The sequence below is a fragment of the Salvia splendens genome, chromosome 11, assembly GCF_004379255.2.
Source record: "Salvia splendens isolate huo1 chromosome 11, SspV2, whole genome shotgun sequence".
In the NCBI taxonomy this organism is placed as follows: Eukaryota; Viridiplantae; Streptophyta; class Magnoliopsida; order Lamiales; family Lamiaceae; genus Salvia; species Salvia splendens.
This window is the reverse complement of record NC_056042.1, coordinates 33,622,452-33,644,566: the sequence shown is the minus strand read 5'-3', so window position 1 is coordinate 33,644,566 and position 22,115 is coordinate 33,622,452. Positions and strand designations below refer to the sequence as shown.

Sequence of the window (22,115 nt, the reverse complement as noted above, 5' to 3'; positions counted from 1 at the left end):
TCAACATCGCTCTACTTCCTTATGTTCTTTCCAATTGAGAATAAACTCATTTTCTTTATAATCTCTATCCACCATTCTTTTATAAAATTGAATTTTATCCTTCCATTGTTTTGACTACATTTTCAAGAATTTTTGTATACAAGTCAAGTGGAGATAGGTGTCTCACCAATTTCAATTGAAATTTTATCTCTAAAGGTGAAAAAATCGCAAACACACAAAGTTTCGTTGAATTTAACTTCCCCTAAATGAGCTGCAAAAATCGCTCTTCATTCTTGCGGAATTCCAACCTTTCTTCTTAAACCACAATTCATCATTCCTTCTAAAAGGTCACAAACTACTTACAAATTTTCCATAATTTGTGCACATTTGTTTTGTCTTTTCTTCTCTAGCGTTTAGGTCAAATAAATTTTTCGCCGTTTAGGTGAACATGAAAAGTCATGTACATTTGCATTATATTTATATGAATTCGAAAATAACTTCTTTTAAAAAACTTCTCTTTATGACTAACATTTACAAATATTTTTTAACAGATTGTTTTAAGAATTTTATTTTAAATGGTTCGACCCACTTGGAGATTATAGATTTTTTTTATTCAAGAAAAGAGTTGACAATTTTAAAAATAATGGCTAGATGGTCGTATACGAGGAAATCTAAAAAGGACTTTCGTGCTTTTATTCTCATCCTTCCATTTTTGATCTAATGGTAAAAATATAGTAATGACGAATGTGCCTCTTATTTTCCACTGCCATAATTTTATTAAAGTCCATTTTTGTATACTAGCTCATTTTAAATAACAGATGATTTGAATGGGAAACATTAATTTACAAATATTATTTGTGACTATTGATCACCTTCCTAGCTATGACCAACTTGGAGAATTTAAATGTAATGTGAACACTTAATTTTCTTGATTTTTGAAAAAAAATAATAATAATAATAAAACATGGCAGCAGCTGCAGTTTCTGAAAACTCATTAGCTGATGATACTTGTTTTGATCACCCATTTGAGTTCAAGAAATCAGTCCAATCCATTGTAGATTCTTCCGATCTCAAACATCTCCCTTCCAAATATAACCTCCAACTCGGAGCGGCAATGACACAAGCGCTACGAGCTGTGAATCGCTCCCCGTCATCGACTACTCCGCCCTCACCTCCACGGACCCTCATCGACGCTCTAAAGCCGTGGCTGAACTCGCTCGAGCATGCGCGGATTGGGGGGTTTTCTTTGTAAGATCAAGATCATGTTTTATGTCTTAATTAGGGCTATTTTTTCATAAAAAGTAGTATGAAGTTTGGTCAAATTCTAATTTGTTCTGCAACTTTGAAAATCAACCGGATTTATTCAGGTCACGTGTGTATAATAATATTCATTTTTTATTTAAGATTATTTAATTTATTGAGAAAAATTTAATCATTGAACGATTAAGAACAATTTCAAATTTCATAACGGACTATTATTTGATCAAATTTCATGATTTTTCTAAAATTTGGCCAATGCTTTATAATGAATAATATTGTTTGTGACAGCTGGCGAATCATGGGCTGCCGGATGAGTTGGTTGCTTCACTATTTGCAACTCTGAGGGAGTTTTTCAGCTTGCCCGACGATGAGAAGAAGCAGTACGCGGGGAAAAGTACTTCTTCTCCGATCGTCTGTGGGAATTTCAACGTGAAGACTACATCCAACCAAACCTTCACTTTGTGGAGGGATTTTCTCAAGATCCATATACACCCTGAGTTTCACTTCCCCTCCAAACCCGAACCACTAAGGTAGCTCAGGGATTAATTTGTTAGAAATTCATAGATTTCATCCTAAAATTAATCGGTAATGGTAATTAATATAATAATTTCAATTCCTTCCTTACAATTACACCAATGTAAAAATTGTTTTAGTTGCCAAGATCCTCCACATTCAAACCTTTCTTTGATCGGGTTGGACCAGTCTTATATTGAACTTGGCCCAAATCAAAGCTTGTAATGGCACAAACATACTTCTAAGTTAGTCATTTTTCAGTTTCGGGGATTTTCACGAGTAATTGTGTTTGATCTTGCAGGGATATTGTGGAGGAATACACGGGAAGAGTCCGGACCATGGCCCGAGAGATGGTGGGAGCGATAGCGGAATCCATGGAGCTCGACCGTGACTACGTGGAGGAAGCTTTGGAGCTGAAATCGAGCCATCAAAAATTAGGTGCAAGTTTCTATCCACCATGCCCTCAGCCAGATAAAACAATAGGGTTGCCGCCACACAACAACACGGGTCTCTTCACTATATTGGCTATCCGCAACAGAGAACCCGGCTTACAGACCAGACCGACCGTAAAGGCCAATGGTTTGAAGTTATTCCTCCTCCCAGTTGTGTGACAGTCAATGTTGGTGAACACCTTGAGGTAGTTAATTAACTAGATCATTGAACGAATTAAAACAAAAGAACTGTTTCACTTGTGGCGACACAGAGGCGGTATTAACTAGTAGAATTGTTTATTGCAGATATTTAGCAATGGGAGATGCAAGAGCGATTTGCATAGAGTGGTGGTGAACAGGGAAAGAGAGAGACTGTCGGTCGCTGTGGGGAATGGTACGGGCAGCGATGTGGTGGTGGGGCCGGCCGCCCGGCTGGTGGAGCGGGACGGTCGTGCCAACTATCGAGATCCATTTCTTCAAGCATCGAAGCCGTTTAAGAGGAATCCGTCGCGGTTATAAAGGAAGATACGGTGGTTGAATACGTAGAAGATGATTTGAAGAGTAGAATTTTCAGGCTGCGCCTCCCAAAGAGAAGCGTCACTAATGTGTTGGAGAAATGGGTCGCCGAAGGCCTCGCAATTCCCCTTTCCGATCTCCGTAGCATCTCCAGAGACCTCCGCGGTTCGCGCCGATTCAAGCACGCTCTCGAGGTCTCTAACCTTTTCCCCCTTTCTATTAGGTCTGGATCTGTTCCCTAATTTGAGTTTGTGTGTGGTTTTGGATCTTTCAGAATGATGAATTTTTTTTCTAGATTTCGGTAGTTATTTTGTGCTGCTTTGTCAATTTTCTTATTGCTCATCATATATCATGGGGAATGGTGTAAATTGATCTTAATATATGAGTATGTTGGTTGCTGATCTTTGTATGAGAAAGGTGAACATCTTCAATTTGAAAATATTTGGGCGATTAATGATGTTTGCTTATCGGGACTGTGTCGCTACCGAGCTTTAGTCGAGTTGTAGGTTTATACGATAAATGTGTAAAGAAAAGATTACATTTTTGGGGCGATTTATGTTGTTTGCTGATCAGGACTGTGTTGGTATCGAACTTTAGTCGAGTTGAAAGGATCAAGTCAAGAAAAGATTACATTGGTGAAGTTATTAGCTGCTTTCACTGTTGAGATCAATTTGGTTTTTGAGCATATGAAGTGAAGTGATGATGAAAATAGAGAATTGCCGTTATTGGCAATTCTTTGTTTCCTGTTTGTACAGGAAGTGGGTTCCTGGCTTCTACCATATCAAATCACAGCCTTTCTGCATGATAATGTTTGAAAAAGGTATCCATCACGAAACCTTCAAGTCTAGCTAATATAGATGTTGAACCTTTGTTGTATGTTTTCTCTTCTCGTGTCTAGGTGCACTTCTTCACTATTTACTAACAGGGTATTTTGTAATCCTTTTGATTGTGGATCAAATATATATTACCATTAGGAGTACTACTTGTTGGAGCTGTTTGGTGAAATTCTGAAGCTCAGACTGAGTCGTATAAGATCTTTTTTGTCTAGAACTATTTAACATATTACCATTAAGGCATTAACTAAGCAAACACAATTTTTGTCTAAATATGTCAACTACTTGTTTATAGATAAAAGGTCAGATAACTTTATTGTAAATAGCCTTAGGTTGAAATTAAACAGTGTGAAGAACTTTATAGTTCCTCATTCACAAATGCCACGATAGAGCTTTTTGCCTTTATTCTTGAGCAGTTGATTTCCTGTTTATTGTTGGCACAAATATCTCTGAGGTAGTTTATGATTTTCGAAGATGAACCATTTTGTTTGCTGCTATTTTGATTCTTGTTTGTGATTTTAACGCAATAAACAAGTCTTTTGCACGCTATGAACTTGCAGATTTCAGAGTGGATAGTTAGTCATGAGGAATATCAAATATCGGACTCCGAGTATGCAGTCCGCATAGACCTTATGACCCAAGTTTTCGGCATTGATGCTGCTGAACGCTACTTTGAGCGAGACATACACTGCTCTCCTTCATTGCTATGCTGGATCGAAGCTGGTTGAGAAGGCAGAGGCTCTCTATGAGAGAATGAAGGGAGAAAACCTCTCATTGAGCGCCACCACTTTCAACGAGCTCATGACTTTATACATGTCAGTCGGACAGCTGGAAAAGGTACCCAAAATCGGCAGTGACATGAAATGCCAGAACGTTGCGCCTGATCTGTTCACATATAATCTATGGGTGAGCTCGTGTGATGCAGCTCTGGACCTGGATGAGGGGAGGAGGATTCTTGACACGATGATTGCTTATCCGGGCTGCGACGAAAGCTGGATTAGATATCAGAAACTTGCTAAGCTGTGCATTACCTCTACGCAACTTGTCAGTTCTGATTCCAACTCCCTAGTCGAAAGTGAGAAAGGCATCACACAAAGAGAGCTGATATCTTACGATTTCCTCATCATTCTCTATGGGGGCTTGGGGAGCAAGGATAAACTCGACCAAATCTGAGGATGACCGGGCAAAAGATGACAGGACGGAACTATGTATGCGTGCTTGCATCATATCTGATGCTTGGATATTTAGAAAACGTTGGTGAAATAGTCGAGCAGTGGAAGCAACCTGCAACTTCAGAGTTCAACGGCACCATGTGTAATAAGCTCGCAGCAGCTTTCGAGGAAATTGGTATGGCAGATACAGCCGATGGCTTCCGTGTGATACTCAGAGAAAAGGGCTGTGACCCGACGGAGGAACCAAGATGAGGGCGATGGGATCTGACGCTGCCATTGTCAGTAGCTGTAGTTTCAAGAGAAGACTTCAGTGTGAAGAAGTGGGAATAAATTTGTGAGAGAGTGAGAAATACACATAAATTTTGATCAAGAAAAGTGATGGTTCGGTTATGGTGGTGGGAATGTTGTGACAAAGTATATGTTAGAACTTGGTTTCAAGATTATGTTGAGCTTTTGAGGAAAATATCAATGATGATAACAATTGGAGTCTTTTTATCTTTTACTAGGAGTAACTTGTATTGCTACTAAAGCTTTTACCTTTGAAAAATCTTCTTTAGAGAATAAGTTGCAAGTTCAAAGCCATAATCGTGATATGCTTGCTTGACGTTTAAATAAAAAGCTTGAAAGGCATAATTTTTAATTTTTTTCGTATAATTCAATAGTAAAAATATAAACTTCAAAGAACTAGAAAAACTATAAAATAAAATGAAGGAAAAAATCAAGTAATATTAAAAAATGTCAGAAGTGGGATTTGAACCCACGCCCTCGTAAGAGGACCAGAACTTGAGTCTGGCGCCTTAGACCACTCGGCCATCCTGACTGTTTCGGTTATTTAATTTAATAACTTAATTTATCTTTTAGAAGTGTACAAAATTAATCCACATTTTTTCGCAACATAAGAAGAAAATAAAATAGAACTCCTAATCTCTGTATTAATTATAGATGGTATTTGGAATTTTCCGCTTTAATGATACATTTTGGAATTTAGCTACCGAAATACATATACGCATATACGGGAGTATAATTCATCAAAATTAATACGAAGTAATTTTTATATTTTTTTCTGTGATTGAAGCATATGAAAAAGTATTTATATAAGTTATTTATTTAATTTGATCAAAATAAATTGATGTTATAGTTCAAATTATATTAATCTCAACCACTTTCGAAGTTTTAATTACTTATTTGAATAACAGAAATATCATTTATATAAGTTTTACTATAATTTGATCAAATTATGTTAATCTCGACCACTTCGAAGTTTTAATTATTTATTTGGATAACAGAAATACCGTTTATGATTTATATAAGTTTTATTGAATATGTTTTGTAAGACAATATATCATCATCTAAAGCTTGAAATGTCTGACTTCTGAGCATTATCTAATATGAAAGCTTGATATGTCACATAACTAACATGCATTAGACATATATGCACATCACCATTAAATATGGCTGAATCTTGAAAGATTAAAGCTAATTTGTGAAAATCATTTTATATGAAGCATGAAAGATCATAAATAAGTAATTACCAAAAAAAAAGATCATAAATAAGTTATCAACACCATCTTCAATGAAGTTTGGCAAACCACTTCTTATGTATGAGTATCATCTCAACATGAAATTAATAGAGCATTATTGATTAGTGACAGCAGCTTATATGAAATTTGAAAGACCATAATTGATTTCTGAACATCTCATATGGAGATTGAAAAACAATTATATAAATTTTAAACATATCTCATTGTGTACTTATAGAATATAGTACTATCAAATAAAAATTTGGTTACCACCATGGAATTGTAAGCATCATCTCATTTTGAGTACCACTCCATTTATAGCTTGATAGTATGTATCATTTTATGTGGAGTACTAAGTAGTAAGTATTTGATTAACATCCTCGGAATTTTAAATCATTTTTCAGTTATTTTATCCCATATATAAATAAAAAAACGTTCGATAGATTCAATACACTTTTTTTTGATAGATTCAATACACTTTTTCTCTATTTGTAATGCTTTAATTGACCGGCTTGTGTTTCTAAACATCAAAATATACTTATTTTACTTCGAAAAAAAAGAAAAAAAGTACAATTAATTAGCATAAATAATACTACTACACCTAACATATTTATATAATCGTTTTTAAAAGAAAACTGACTATTTTTATGAATAAGAAAGAATAATGTTTATATATATATATATATAGGGATTTATTCATTTCCTTTTTGCATATTTTCTCATTTTTCCTTCTTGATCTCAGCCGTTGATTTCCTACATCCTATGGCCTAAATTAGTGATTTTAATCATTAAATTTAATTATATTAAAAACAAAAAAGGGCAAATTTGGTAATGAATACAATCGTTGGTTATGGCAACTCCCTAAATTTACTCCGTTGAAGATCTTCACGGTTATTGCTTCTGTTCTCACGCTCCAGACGTGATTCTCTCTCTACTCCCTCTCTGCAATTGAATTCACGTTCTTCCTCTCCCTACGCTCCACACGCTCCGACAACCAACAAAGAGAGAGATGATTCAATTAATCAAGGATGATGAGGTGCTCTTGCGACTACTGGTACATCTTCCTCGTCGCCGCCGTGACGTTCATCTACATCCAGGTTTAACCCTAGACGTGATTCTCTCCCTACTCCATGTCTGCAATTTTTCCTTCGTCGCTCAGTCACACGTTGCCGGCGTTCTCCGTTGACGCCTCCTCAGTATTACAATCTTGTGTTGTCGGCGTTGTAGCGATCGTTGTTCTCTCAATAATGGAATAAGGTAATTCAGTGTTGTCTTCCTTTGTTTATGTATCAGTTGGTTGTGTTAATACCAATTCACATCAGTCCGAGTATTCGCTCGTTGTAAAGCAAGTAATTCGTGTATTGTGTTGTCGTGTTAAAACCAATACGAATAATGCACCAAATGGAAATGACTAATGCATGTTATTGACTATATAATGCACAATATGTGAAATGCAATGTATACGAATAAGATGTGCCGTGTTTCGATGATATTGGCACATGTTTCTTATTTCCCCTAAGGGTTTAATAAATGTAGGGGCTAGGGTATAGTACGTACACATTAAGATGTGCCGTGTTTCGATGTTTGGCACACGTTTCTTGTTTCCCCTAAGGGTTTAATAAGTGTAGGGGCTAGGGTATAGTATAGTACGTACACGTTAATAACAAAGTATAAAATCGATATGAATAATGCACCTAATGTTAACGACTAATGCATATTATTTAGTGTATAATGAACAACATGTGAACTGCGATGTATACGAATAAGATGTGACGTGTTTCGTAAAGCAAGTAATTCATTTATTGTGTTGTCGTGTTAAAACCAATACAAATAATGCACCAAATTTAAACGACTAATGCATGTTATTGACTATATAATGCTCAATATGTGAACAACAATGTATACGAATAAGATGTGTCGTGTTTCGATGTTTCGCACACGTTTCTTGTTTCTCCTAAGGGTTTAATAAGTGTAGGGGCTAGGGTATAGTACGTACACATTAAGATGTGTCGTGTTTCGATATTTGGCACACGTTTCTTGTTTCCCCTAAAGGTTTAATAAGTGTAGGAGCTAGGGTATAGTATAGTACGTACACATTAATAACAACGTATAAATCGATACGAATAATGCACCGAATGTGAACGACTAATGCATATTATTGACTATATAATGAACAATATATGAACTGCGATGTATACGAATAAGATGTTCCGTGTTTCGATGACATTGGCACACGTTTGTTGTTTCCCCTAAGGGTTTAATAAGTCTAGGGGCTAGGGTATAGTACGTACACATTAAGATGTGTCGTGTTTCGATGTTTGGCACACGTTTTTTGTTTCCCCCAAGGGTTTAATAAGTGTAGGAGCTAGGTTATAGTACTTACACATTAATAACAACGTATAGTTCGGTACGTATAATGCACCGAATGGTAACTATTAATGCATATTATTGACTATATAATGCACAATAAGTGAACTGCAATGTATACGAATAAGATGTGCCTTGTTTCGATGTTTGGCACACGTTCTTATCTCCCCTAAGGGTTTAATAAGCCTAGGGGCTAGGGTATAGTACGTACACAATAAAAACAACGTTTAAAAATAGCACGTGTTTGAGTTATACATAATTAACGTATTACGTAATGTACATATTATAAAAGTTGTTGTTAGGTGCATTAAGTGTCAGAACGTGATTAGTTTTCGCTAATTGATTTTTTGTTCTGGTATTTAAATTTTGATGTATCAGTTCATTGCCTGCAGCCTGCTTATTATAACCTCGGTGTCGTCTATTCCGAAATGATGCAATATGACACAACCCTTGATTGCTACGAGAAAGCTGCAATAGAGCGACCTCTGTATGCTGAAGCATATTGCACCATGGGTGTTATCTACAAAAATCGTGGGGATCTGGAGTCAGCAATTGCCTATGTATGACACGGCCCTTCCTTTGTTTATGTATGACACAACTCTTCCTTTGTTTATTAAGTTGCGAAATAGTATGAATAAGATTTGACTAATGGATATATTTGACTATATAATGGATATATTTGACTATATAATGATCAAAATCTGAACTGCAATGCATACAAATAAGATTTACCGTATTTCGTTGTTTGGCACACGGTTCTTGTTTCCCCCAAGGGTTTAATAAGATTAGGGGCTAGGTTATAGTATGTACACATTAATTACAAATTGTAAAATAATTCGAATAATGCACCAAATTGAAGCGAGTAATGCATATTATTGACTTTATAATGCAAATTATGTGAACTGCAATGCATACGAATAAAATGTACCGTAATACGATGTTTGACACACAGTTCTTGTTTCCCCCCAGGGTTTAATAAGACTAGGGGATAGGGTATAGTACGTACATATAGCAACTTCTTGTGTGTTGCACTAGGTCATGTTTTTGTTTTTGTTATTGGAACTTTATATCTATCATAATGCAATGTTTGGTTTTTATTTAAAGAAGTCAACTTTGTTTCAGGTGTGTTCTGATGAATTATTTTGTTTGTTCCAATTTTTTTTTCTAGGTCATAATGTAACGTTTTAGTAAAATAATGCACAAAAATGTCTATTGCAGAATTGATATCCGATTTTAATATTCCATGGACCCCTGAATTCTGGCGAAACGGTTAAATTAAAAAATTCACTTATCGGAATAAATAATGCAGCCCGTTGATATGTCTTATTCAATACAAAATTTTAATTAATGATAATTTCTTGGTAAATAATGCAACGTTTTAATCAAATAATGCACTAATTTATCTAATGTTTAATTTATATCCAGTTGAAATAAACCATGCACCCCTAAATTCTGTTGCAACGTTTATATCCACTTTAAATTTACCATGCATACTTCTTATAATGCATAATTAACTGTAAATAATGACGATATAATTACACATAAAGCTCAGACTTTGCATATACACAATTATTATCGTAACAAACACTATATTGCAAATAAGGACAGTCGATAAAGGAGTAATGCACAGATTGTAAAACACAATGCACAATCTTTAATGCTGAATACAGACAATTTACGCAGTTCAAAAGCATTAGCTAATATCCAAACGCACTTATTATGTTGCGAAAAAGTACAGTTTTAAATTGAAACATCTATCCGAATATCAGTTTATCCATTAACCAAGATCTCATTATAGCCGAACCAAGACTCACTCCAAACCATAATTCTCGTCAACTGGAATAGCATCGTCAACTGCATCGTCAATGTCTGATCTTAGCCGCTTCTCTGATATGGAACAAACAAAGTAATACATCAAAACAGTATCAATAAATCAGAATACATAATGGTGCTAGCTTTTTACAGATTAATGCATATATCATATGAAATAATGCATAACACAACCTCATAATGCATTAAAAATTACTCATAATGCATTGTCTAAACACAAAAATGCACATGTGTTACACAGAAAATGTATTAAACAATATAAATAATACCACTCATATAATGCACACAATACTAAAAAAATGCACTATTACTGATTCACAATGCAGTACCCGCACAATATAATAAAAAATTCATACTAACTGGGCAGCTATTACAACATACCCAATACCCTTACTAATGCATAATTTAGTAAACATAATGCATAAATTATGTTCCATAATGCACAGTCTATACTAAAAAATGCACATATGTACTCATTCCTGAGTTTAGTCACTAAAACACACAACACCCTACATATTGCATAATTTACTGCACATAATGAATACCACTCATATAATGCACAATATACTCCAACAAATGTACTACTACAGATTCTCAATGCAGTACCCACACAAATTAATAAACATATTTCATCCTGACTGAGTAAATATTAGTACACACCCAATGCGCTTATTAATGCATAATTTAGTAAACATAATGCATAAATCATGTTCAATAATGCACAGTACAAACTAAAAAAGTGCACATATGTACTATTTACTTATTGTAGTCACTAAAACACACAACACCATACATATTGCATACTTTTCTGCACACAATGACGGTTTCTGTATAGACATAATGCACTAATCAAACCATATAATATATAAAAGTAAGCTTCAATGATTTACGTAAACAGTACACGCAATACCCATAAATTGCATCATATACTGCAGGTTATGTCAATAAATTTCTATATAATGCATTACATATACAAAATAATGCAAGAATACTGACCAATAATATAGTACAGCCAACGAATAATGCATCAGAACTAGGGAAACAATTATGTAACCTTCAGTATGTGTTCGTTGACTCTTGAAGGGTCTGTCTCTCTTCGTCATTGATGCTCTGTAATACACACCAACGAAATTTGTTAAATTCCTTCATCCAAATCGACAAAAAACATAGATATAACTCAATAATCAACCAAATCGTCATTACTGGACAGAATCGACATCACACTGAACACAAAATCGATAATTTCCAGAAACATCTACAAAATCCGTATGGTTTCAATTGGAAATATAGAACATATACCAAATACAACTCAGCAATAAACTAAAAAAATTAAATAATGGACAGAACCCTAGATCAAAAGTTTACAATTTCATTTTTTGCGGAAAAAAATTGACCCAAAATATTAAATAATGGACAGTACCCTAAATTAAATGCCCCAAAACGAGTCAAGGAGTGTAGATTTGGGTAATATTTTACCACCGGTGGACTTTAATCGCCGGAATCTTGGATCGCTGCTGTCAATTCTTCACCCTCGATGAATAGCTAGGGTTTTAGAGAGTGAAGGGAGTGGGGAGAGTGGAATAGGTTGAGAGAGTAATGAATGAGAGAGGTTGAAGAGATGGATACGTTCAAATCCCTGAAAATTCGCAATTGTCAAAAATATGCCACTTCGAATTTCTCCCATTTACTATATTGCCCCCATAATGCATGAGGTTAGGTTCTATAATGCAACGCGGACTGAGAATTTCAGCATCAATGTGGTCCATTGATTCATAGGATCTAATGGTTAATATTAAGAAGAGAAAAGGAGCTTAGGTATGAAAAGGAGAATAATGCTCCCCTATATATATATTTTAATTAATTTGCATGACATTTGGTTTTACCTTAATCGATAATGATCATTAAATACATACATTGAATATATTGCAAATAAAGATCAAATATTATAGTGTTATAATACACTTATGTGAGTTTAATCCGTGAGCATAGACATTTATGTACCTATCTATAATACCTTAAAAATTATTACTAGTATATAAAAAAGTGTAAAATTTATTTTATTATTTATGTATTTATATATACGAAGTTATAGGGAACACAAACTAAATGCATCACACAAGAAAAGCGTACACACAACTAAGCGAGTGATGTAGAAGATCCAATCGTCGATTAGGGAAGCCGTGTCCCAATTCTCAATCAACCGCACCGATTTCCCCTTTCCCTTCCGGCGACGAGGTTTCCATTCTATTCAACTACAAAATTTGATTAATCCTTTGTTTCAATTCGAATAAATTATCGTCTTCTATCCTCTGAAGATTTTCACCGCTAATTTTTTTGTGGGATCACTCCAGATATTTCCAGAATTCCTTGAAGAGAGAGAAAGATTACACCTTTGCCCTTCTCTGCAAATGGGCCGCAGGAAAAAATACAAGATTTGCTCTAGATTTCAAGGTATGAATATCCGAATCTGTGATGTTGCTTTATGCCTGAGGTTTGTGGAACTGTTTTTGATGAATATAATGGCTTCAATTGCAGGACTTTACCAAGAATTGTTGCTGTTGTTACATCGCTTGTGACTGTAATCTTTTTTGTTAGTTGGATTGTTATGTTATTAGATGAAAGTGGGTGAAAAGGAATATTCTTAGGACTGATCTAGCGTGTGATTTTAGTATTCTTTTAATATCTTATTGGTTGGATTGTTATGTTAATAGATGAAAGTGGATGAAAAGGAATGTTCTTGGGACTAATCTAGCGTATGATTTTACAATTTTAGTACTGTTTTAGGATAATTCGAAGGGACGAGGTTGAGTAGAGGCTATCTATGATAACTTGGGACAGGTTGGGAATATAGGCTTGTATGGAGTGTTTGGGGAAGAAGAGGAAGGGAGCTGAGATCTCGGAAGGGTTACGGGATGATTCTGAAGAGGCGACTCAGTTGGCGTATCGGTGGTCACATTTGTCGCTTGGGGACTATTCGAGGAGGAAAAAGAAATGTAGGGAGGGGGTGGTGTCAAAAATTGATTCACATAGGAGTGTTATTAAAGGAGTTGCTACTGCCCCGGCTTGTGGGGCTGCAAGCTTGGAGTTGCCGGGCAGGGGTCTTAAGCGGAAAATCGGTTGTATTGATGCAGTTACTAGGTTGGGTAGGAAGAAGAAGATTTCCCAGGATTACGAGCTGGATAAGACGATAGGGAAGGGAAAGTTTGGATCGGTGGTGTTGTGTCGGAGCAAGGCGACTGGGGAGGAGTTTGCGTGCAAGACTTTGCGGAAGGGGGAGGAGGTTGTGCATCGCGAAGTGGAGATTATGCAGCACCTTTCTGGGCATCCGGGGGTTGTGACGCTGAAGGCTGTGTATGAGGATAGTGAGTCGTTTTATCTTGTGATGGAACTTTGTTCTGGAGGTCGTTTGCTCGATGAAATGTCTCGAGAAGGGATGCATTCTGAAAGAAAAGCTGCTAATGTGATTAAGGAGTTGATGCTGGCTGTACGGTACTGCCATGAGATGGGTGTGGTTCACCGGGACATTAAGCCCGAGAATATTCTCATGACATCCTCTGGACAAATGAAGCTTGCTGACTTTGGATTAGCTGTGAGGATCTTAGACGGTAATTCTACATAGCCATATTCCGCAATGTCTCTAATGCTCTAGTTTTCCATTTTTTACGTTGATAATGAGAATTTACCTCATTTCAAGTCTTGATGTGGTTTCCCTAACTAATGTTTTGATCCCGTCTTAGTATGTTTTTCTTCATCAATGTGTTGCAGGTCAGAGACTGTCTGGCATTGTTGGGAGTCCTGCTTATGTTGCTCCGGAAGTTCTGGTGGGTGATTACTCAGAGAAAGTGGATATATGGAGTGCTGGCGTTCTTCTTCACGCACTTTTAGTCGGCGTTCTTCCATTTCAAGGTGATTCTTTGGAGACAGTGTTTGAGGCTATTAAGAAAGACAAACTTGATTTTATTGGTGGTAGTTGGGAGTCTGTTTCACGACCTGCTCGTGATCTTCTCTCCAAAATGTTGACCAGAAGTACATCAACAAGGTTTACAGCTAACGAGGTTTTAAGTAAGTTTCTCTTTCTAACCTATCTTTCCTTTGCTTGTGCTTCATCTCAATGGGAAACACGAATGCAAAAAGAAATATCTGATGAGGCCATTCCAAATATTATATGCCTGTCTTTTGCTTGTGTGAATCACTGAATCTGTAAGTTTGCGAATATAAATATCCGAGTATTGAAAAAATCTCCTTCACTTATTAAACAAAGTCATTTGCTTCTTTGGATCTTGCATATATTGCTTCATCTTTTCTTTTTCTCCCTTATTTGTAGTAGAATTATTTTAGGGTTATTACACTTCATGGCCCAACCCTTGTGCTGGGTTGCTAAAATTGTTTGACCTTTGAAATTGAACTTAGCGGACTTAGCGGAATCATTTGGTTAGTTTGTTTCTGTAAGAGTGCTCTTAATTGTTCTCGAGCGTCTACAGTTTAAACAAGAGGAGGTGTAGTTTAGTGGCAATAGAGCTTAACATCTAATAGTAAACACATGATTTTATCGATGTGTCCACTCGGAACGATTGTTCTATTCTTTCAACATTGGGTACTTGGCTAAGCTTTTTCTCGACAGCTGATAAGCTGTAATAGCTTTTAAGATGTAATGTGTCAAGAGCTTATAAGTTGTCAAAGTCTATGGATAAATGAGCTTATAAGCTAAGAGTGAGAATTGTGAATATACTAGTGATGTATTTTATTTTGGTACGAAAATTAAGAAAGTTATGTTTAGTGAGTTAAATGGAGAGATAATAAAGTTGATAGAATAAGAGTTAATATTTGCCAAAAGAGGAAATGTGTCGTTTAGCTTTGGACGTCCCAATAAGGAATACACATCACTTACCTTGGGATGGACGGAGGGAGTATTTATTAGAGAGAGAAAGGTGAGGAGAAATGAAATAAAAATGGTACATGTTGGAAATAAGAAACCATACTAGGCTTATTTCTGTAAATTGTTTGTTTCTAATAAATCTGAACAACTTATTTTTCCGGGAGCTTATAAGCTTGCAAATAACTTCTTATTCATCACTTATGTCGTTTGGATCCACAATTGAAAGGAAGTGAATCAGTCCACGATTACCATTATGACGAGCTAATTTTTTTGTGAGCTTCCATGCATGTTTTTGCTAGGATTCCTATTCTTACTAGGATTAGAGCTCGCTATTTTGCCGATGTATAGTTGTTCTCTCACTGTAAGTTGCATCCGAAAATAAAGTGAAATCCCTGGCTTGACTTCGATCTCAGACATCGTATCGAACTGGGTAACAATTCTTGTGTTTATCTTAGTATGTCGTTTTCTGATGCTTGGATCAACTTTCGTTTCTTGCACAGAACATCCATGGATTTCTTTCTACACCGAACCAATACTAAAGACTTATTCTGACGGACCAAGTAACAGCAACGCGAGGCTGACTTCAAGGAAACTAACTTGTATTCGAGCTAAAGAGTTGGAGAGAAAACGGACAATGTCATCTAACCATCTCAATGACGACTCTAGCTCGAGTGAAGTAGGTGGTGGCGGGGAGAGTGGCGATTTGGTTGACATGTTAGCTGTGGCCATTTCACGCGTCGAGATATCGGAGGCGAAGCGTAGCAGGATATGCAGCCCCTCGAGGGAGATCCGGCAGGAGTGCTCCTCTAACTTGAAGACTAGCAACCTCTGTACAGCATTCTGAACTCTGACGGTATAACCATGTTGCTTTCTTTTATCACTCATCACTTTTGTGCTTTTAACTGATTGAGATATAATACTAATATATAGGATTTGCTGATATATAATGTTTTATGTAAATAAACAGTGTTTCCTTTGATGGATGATATATCTTGGATCAATCGAGTCATGGCTTTGATTTTTCTTTTTTGAATAACTAGAACAACGTTGTCATGGTGTTTCGATGGGTTAGACAAAGATCGAGTCTTACAAGTGTTGTTCGGTTGGATAGATACGATTCAGTTTATGTGATCAAAAGTGGAGTGATGAATAAAAACCATAATCACGAATATCAGCATGCTATCCAGGGCAGAAACCCCTTCATCCACCTTCAACAAATGCTGCCGGAAACCTCCATCTCTCCACATCCTCCTCCTCCTCCTCCTCCTTGCTGTCTCCGCCACCCTCCTCCATTTCCACACCACCATTTCTCCACAACTCCTACGCCCTTGCGTGGCCCCACGTGCCGCCACCCTCCTCCCAGGCCGCCGTGCCATTCCAGGCTCATCCGCCGCAGAGGTAGATACTGTACCACCACAGCGAGCTGGGGCGTGGCTGAGCCCGCTCATGGAGGCCGCCAATCACTGCCGCTTGCCCGATGGTGAGCGTTGCTGCATGTCTTTTTACAAAAACGCACGAATCGGACATAACGAGACCTATTTTCACAATTGGGTGATCAATGTCTTGAAGGATGTCAAGTTGAGAAAGGCACATCACATGTCGACTAGAGTTCCCATTTCAAGCTTTAGTTGTAGCTAATTAATCATCTCTTATTCATTAATTATTATAATTGGTGTAGTACTTTATAGATGATGGAGGACTTGGGAACTTCATACAAAAGGACTTTGGTTATTTGATTAATATGTTTGGAATGATCATCACTAACCGAATTATCTATAGAATATGTTAAAATCAATCTTAAATCCCAATAAATAATTGCATTTTAATACATGAGGACCATTTTTATCTAAAAATAAAAAAACAATTATAGCGTGATGTGGGTCCTTAGATGTGGAATGATATCATGTCATGTCATACAATAGTACTTTCAAATTTAGTGGAATATTCAACAACAATAGACTCTCATTTGAAATTGACCTTTAACGGCTTCGAGTAATTAGGGTATCCAATATAAACCAGGCGCGGCTATAGCCCTGACCAGGGCGATCTCGGAGCTATTCATGGTGGGGAGCATGTTCGCCCCGAGGCGGACGAAATTTCCGGGGCGGACAATCAATCGGCGTCTTCGGGGCGAGGACGCGCAGGTCCGAGGCGGACGAGGCGAATAGGCGCGCCGGTGGACGGCGAAATTAATTTTTTTTAATTCAATTTAATTCATCTATAAATACACATCATTCCATTCATTATTTTCACACCATTCCAACTCTTCATCACTCAAACTTTCTCTCACTTGAATTTGCACTAGATTAAATTTTCATTGTATAATTTTTTCTGCGCTTTAATACGACAAAAAATTAGTGTTTAATTTTAATTTCTTCACGTATAACCGTTTTCTTCTAATTACGTATACTCCGATAAATTTAATTATAATTGAATTAACATAAATGAAAAAAAGATTGGAGCTATTGGAAGTGTCTACCATAGTGGCGGAAACAAATTTTTTGAGTTGTGGACAAAAACTGGAGCGAAGCTATTGGGGTGTCCGCCTTATAGTGAACACTCTTACTATCGAATTACATGGTTTTCGATGTGATACGAGTTTTATTTCGCTATTTCAGCTTATCTTATCACTATCAATCAATATAATAGTCATTCATTGAAATCAACTCGACTTTATTTTATCGTCTTACACAAAATCACGTCACCTTGATCTCAATTTTATAGGCTTGTGTTATGATTAGGATCCATTCTGGGAACTTATTATATTTAATGTATCTAATAGGTTAAATATCTAACTAAGTTAATCGTTTATAGACTTTATCGTAAATTACTAAAATATTACTACTACTACATATATACTACTCCCTCCGTCCCATTAAATATACAACATTTTCTTTTCGGCACGGGATTTTATGTAGTGTTGTTTTGTGAGTTAATGAAGAGAGAGTAAAGCAAGAGAGAAAAAAAAGTAGAGAGGATATTGTTTCCATTTTTAGAAATGTTTCATTTTTAATGGGACAGACCAAAAAGGAAAACGTTTCATTTCTAATGGGATAGAGGGAGTATATAGTATTCAATTAGAATAAGTACTACTAACTCCATCCATAAAAAAATAAACTAACTTTATCGTTTTAGGTCATCCATCAAAATTAGACCAATTCTAAACAAGAAAAATTTTAAGCAAATACAACTCTACACATCAATCTAAATGTCGACCTCATAATCCACTAATACTACTTCCACCGCATTTTCCATCATTTTCTCTTACTTTACTTACCAATAACACATTAAAATTTGTGTTATTTACAAATTAGTCTATTTATTTTGGACGGAGATAGTATTTACTGAAAAAGTTATAAATATTTGAATTTAAGTATGAATTTGGAAAGCTTGTTTTGGATGGAACATGTTCATAAATTTTACGTGTTAGATGGATAGATAGTATGATACAAGCCGGACTCGATAATAATATAAATCATACTAGACTTAGTAAAACATAGTATCACAGTACATTAGTAAAATATGTGATATCTTATCTTACACTATTAATTTGCAAATTTGCACAATGGAAAGAGTTTGTAAAAAGTAGAATAAAGTTTTGGGTGGAGGAGTGGCCCTAATACAGCTTGCCATGGCCCATCTTATCTCTATAATGTCCATTGCTTGTTAGCTTGCTCGAGCAAAACCAAAAAAAAAATCAATTTTCCATTACTTTTCAATTATAGTATGTCAACATATTTAACTATAAACTAATATTTGCATTGGGGTAAAACATTAAAATGAACCTATGTGTATGATAGGAAACCTTTGAATAGCTTAAAAAACTCTTTAATTTCTTATTCGTATTTGCAAAATAGATAATCTTTTCTCCACCATATAGTATGATAGTATATCAATTCATCTTAGCTTTCTTGTGAAGGAAAAAAAAGAAAATTGAAACTTTACACTATGAAAAAGTACCATGTAACTTTTGTCAGTAAACAAAACAAAAGTCATTAAAGATATTATGCTTAGGATCCCAATTACAAGGTGATTTGATTTGAGGATTTTAATTTCCAGATTAAGCTAAAACAATTACAAAAGATTAAACAAGCAAGACGGAATAAGAGAAGAACGTGTTACTCCAAACATTCACGGATAAAACGATGATTTATTCTAATATCCAACTCTATCTTATGAATTACGGGACTTCAATATCAATTCACGATGCTAGCACTAAACATGCTTGACATACAAAAGCTTAAGAATAGTTGAACACATATTCAATAAACCACTCTTCATTAATCTAAGATACCTACGGATGCGCGAGAATCAAAGATCAACTACTATAAGCTCAAGCAATCCATTACCAAATTATCGTCTAAACAACTCTAATTGATAATTCATCACCACAAGGATCTATCCTATTCAAAGTTAAAGAGACATTTGATTAGGATTAAAGGAACTACTACTAAAGATGCACCAAAAGTAATAGATTCAAACAAGGAAATTATGGTGAAGACGATCATAAGATAAAGAAGAATATAGTATAAATCAAACAATTAATTCATCCATCTACATGTTTGGAGCAACAATGGAGTTCTTAGCCTAGCATTTCCACACTAGAAAAAATAATAAATGGAGAGTCAACAATTAAAACCATGAAACACAATCCAAGAAATGTTTGACTTGGTTCTTGCTTCTTCAAACTCGTGCTTCTCCAATTCTCAATTCCTTTCTCCTCAATTCAATCTCAATTTTTGTCCACCCAGTTACCCTCTAGATTCGTCCGTCCCCCTCCATTTTTTGTTTGCTTTAACTGCCGACGAAACTGCTAAATATCAGTTGCCAAACCAAAACGCCCGACCGGGCTAATTTAGAAGAGATAATCGCCCTACCGGGCAGACTGCTACTGGGTGTATCACGGGAAACGCCCGACCGGGCGTTTTATGTCTTGAAGAATCGCCCGACCGGGCGAACTTTCTGGACTCTCCTCATGCTCTTACGCGTTTCGCCCGACCGGGCGAACTTTCTGATCTTTGCATGCTTTGCCAATTTCACCCGGCGAACTTCTAGCTTCCAACCCTCCTAAACTTCAATACACAAACAACTTGATGAGTTATAATTAACATAAAAGTGTGTAGTTTAGGGGGAAAAGTATAAGAAATATGCTTCGCATCAGGCTCCCGACGGACGTCCCGATTTTTAATTTAAAAAAAAGACTCTATATATACGGCTTATTGAACTTCATTTCATTCGCACCACTTGTTTTAACGAGTTTCTCTCTCTATACTTTCATTTCTTTTGAAGATAAATGGAGTACCACGTAGTGATTCCCCCGCCACGAGCGAGTCATAAACACAGACTTTTCCCGTTAGAGTTGGGGAAACGCCGGCGGAAGTGCACCGATGTCCGGGATGATGCCCGGAATGATGCCGATGATACCCCAACCCCAAATGGCGGGGATGATGCAGGGGTACTACAATATGTACCCCCCTTGGTGTGCAGGGATGGGTGGGATGATGCCAAAAATGCCTTAAATGCCCGGGGTGAGTGCCGCGATGACGGGAATGATGCCCCCAAATGCCTGGGATGATGCAGGGCATGCCTGCCGCTGCGGGGGGAGAGGCAGGGGGTCCCCCAATCACTTGGGGACAATGTCTATCGCCCCTACATGGATTTATTGTCGAGTGATTCACCCTAGAGTACTCCTCTGGCGACTCAGTTCACCGGCATCGAGACTTTCTCTTTTGAGGAGTTGGGACTATCTCCGGTCAGGGAGTCTACCACTGAGATGCAACCGGCGGCAGGGAGGACGCGGAAGCAGGGGAGAGGGAAGGGCAAGGGCACTACCTCGTCCTCGCGTGCGGGGAACGATGGTGGGGCGGGGGCCGAGGTAATGGGGGAGGAAGCCGGCGGGAGAAAGAAGACCATCTGGAGCATAGAGGAGTGCGTCGCGCTGGCGAAGGCCTGGGTCGGTGTAGTCGATGATCCCTACGTCGGGGCTAACCAACACATCGACATAATATGGTGGCGCATTAGCCAAAGCTACCTCCAATTCAAACCATCAGGTGGGAAGCCTCACGATGGAGAGCAACGCCGGAAACAGTGGGAGCGGCTGAGGAGGCAGCTCAGCCGATTTGCCGGCATCTACCAAAACAACCTTCGCACGGCATCAAGCGGCATGTCCGCCGATGATGTGAAGCTTCTGTCTCACCAGCACTACCCCGATAGTGAATTGGGTTTCGGGGAGTTCAAATATTGGGAGGTCTATCTTGTGGTGCAGACTTTCGCCAAGTTTAGTGAGGGTGGTGAAGTTGGCTGGCCAAAGCGGACGAAGATCAACGCCTCCAGGGAGTACAGCAGCAGTGCCGGTTCCCACGAACTCCTTGACGCCGAGGCAGAGTTCCCGACCCCTCTATCGTCTTCCCGCCGCTGTCGCCCGGTTGGGAAAAAGACCGCGATGCGGATGGCTAGGGGAAGCGCTAGCGAGTCCCACGAGGTCCAATCGGAATCTCCGTCCCTGGTCACTCCCGAGCTCAACAATCTCGCTCGTGTGTAGCTAACGCAGATCATGGTCGACACCATGGACAAGTGGTATGCAGCGACTGATCCCTTATATAAGATCATGTTGAAGGATGCCATCGACACTATGAGACGCGATTTGGGGATGGCACCCCTGCCCGAGAGTGGCGCCGGGACTGGCGACGGGGACGACGGGACTGGCGGCAGGGACGACGAGGAGTGAGACGGGGGCCGCATTTGTCGAAGCTTGAGGTTGTTTTTTTTAACTATGTATTATTTTTAATAATTATGTATGTTTTTTGTTTTAAATAAAG

At 37.4% G+C, this 22,115-nt stretch overlaps 1 protein-coding gene, 1 long non-coding RNA gene, 1 other non-coding gene and 1 pseudogene across 3 annotated transcripts; 2 read left to right on the top strand and 2 right to left on the bottom strand.

Moving 5' to 3' along the window:
• The first annotated feature begins 943 nt into the window (after positions 1-943).
• LOC121754852 lies at positions 944-5,202 on the top strand (annotated as a pseudogene).
• A 238-nt stretch (positions 5,203-5,440) lies between these two features.
• Positions 5,441-5,524, bottom strand: TRNAL-CAA. The gene has a single exon. It is a non-coding gene; the product is annotated as a tRNA-Leu (tRNA).
• Positions 5,525-10,349: 4,825 nt separating this feature from the next.
• Positions 10,350-11,926, bottom strand: LOC121755639. The gene is made up of 3 exons (XR_006040844.1): positions 11,842-11,926; positions 11,476-11,531; positions 10,350-10,478 (listed from the first exon to the last, which is right to left on the bottom strand). It is a non-coding gene; the product is annotated as an uncharacterized LOC121755639 (long non-coding RNA).
• A 572-nt stretch (positions 11,927-12,498) lies between these two features.
• Positions 12,499-16,298, top strand: LOC121756526 (serine/threonine-protein kinase PEPKR2-like). The gene is made up of 5 exons (XM_042152090.1): positions 12,499-12,656; positions 12,773-12,872; positions 12,957-14,026; positions 14,187-14,483; positions 15,798-16,298. Exons 3-5 carry the CDS (start codon positions 13,279-13,281, stop codon positions 16,139-16,141), a joined length of 1,389 nt encoding a protein of 462 aa, XP_042008024.1. The 5' UTR covers positions 12,499-12,656; positions 12,773-12,872; positions 12,957-13,278; the 3' UTR covers positions 16,142-16,298.
• Positions 16,299-22,115: the final 5,817 nt, after the last annotated feature.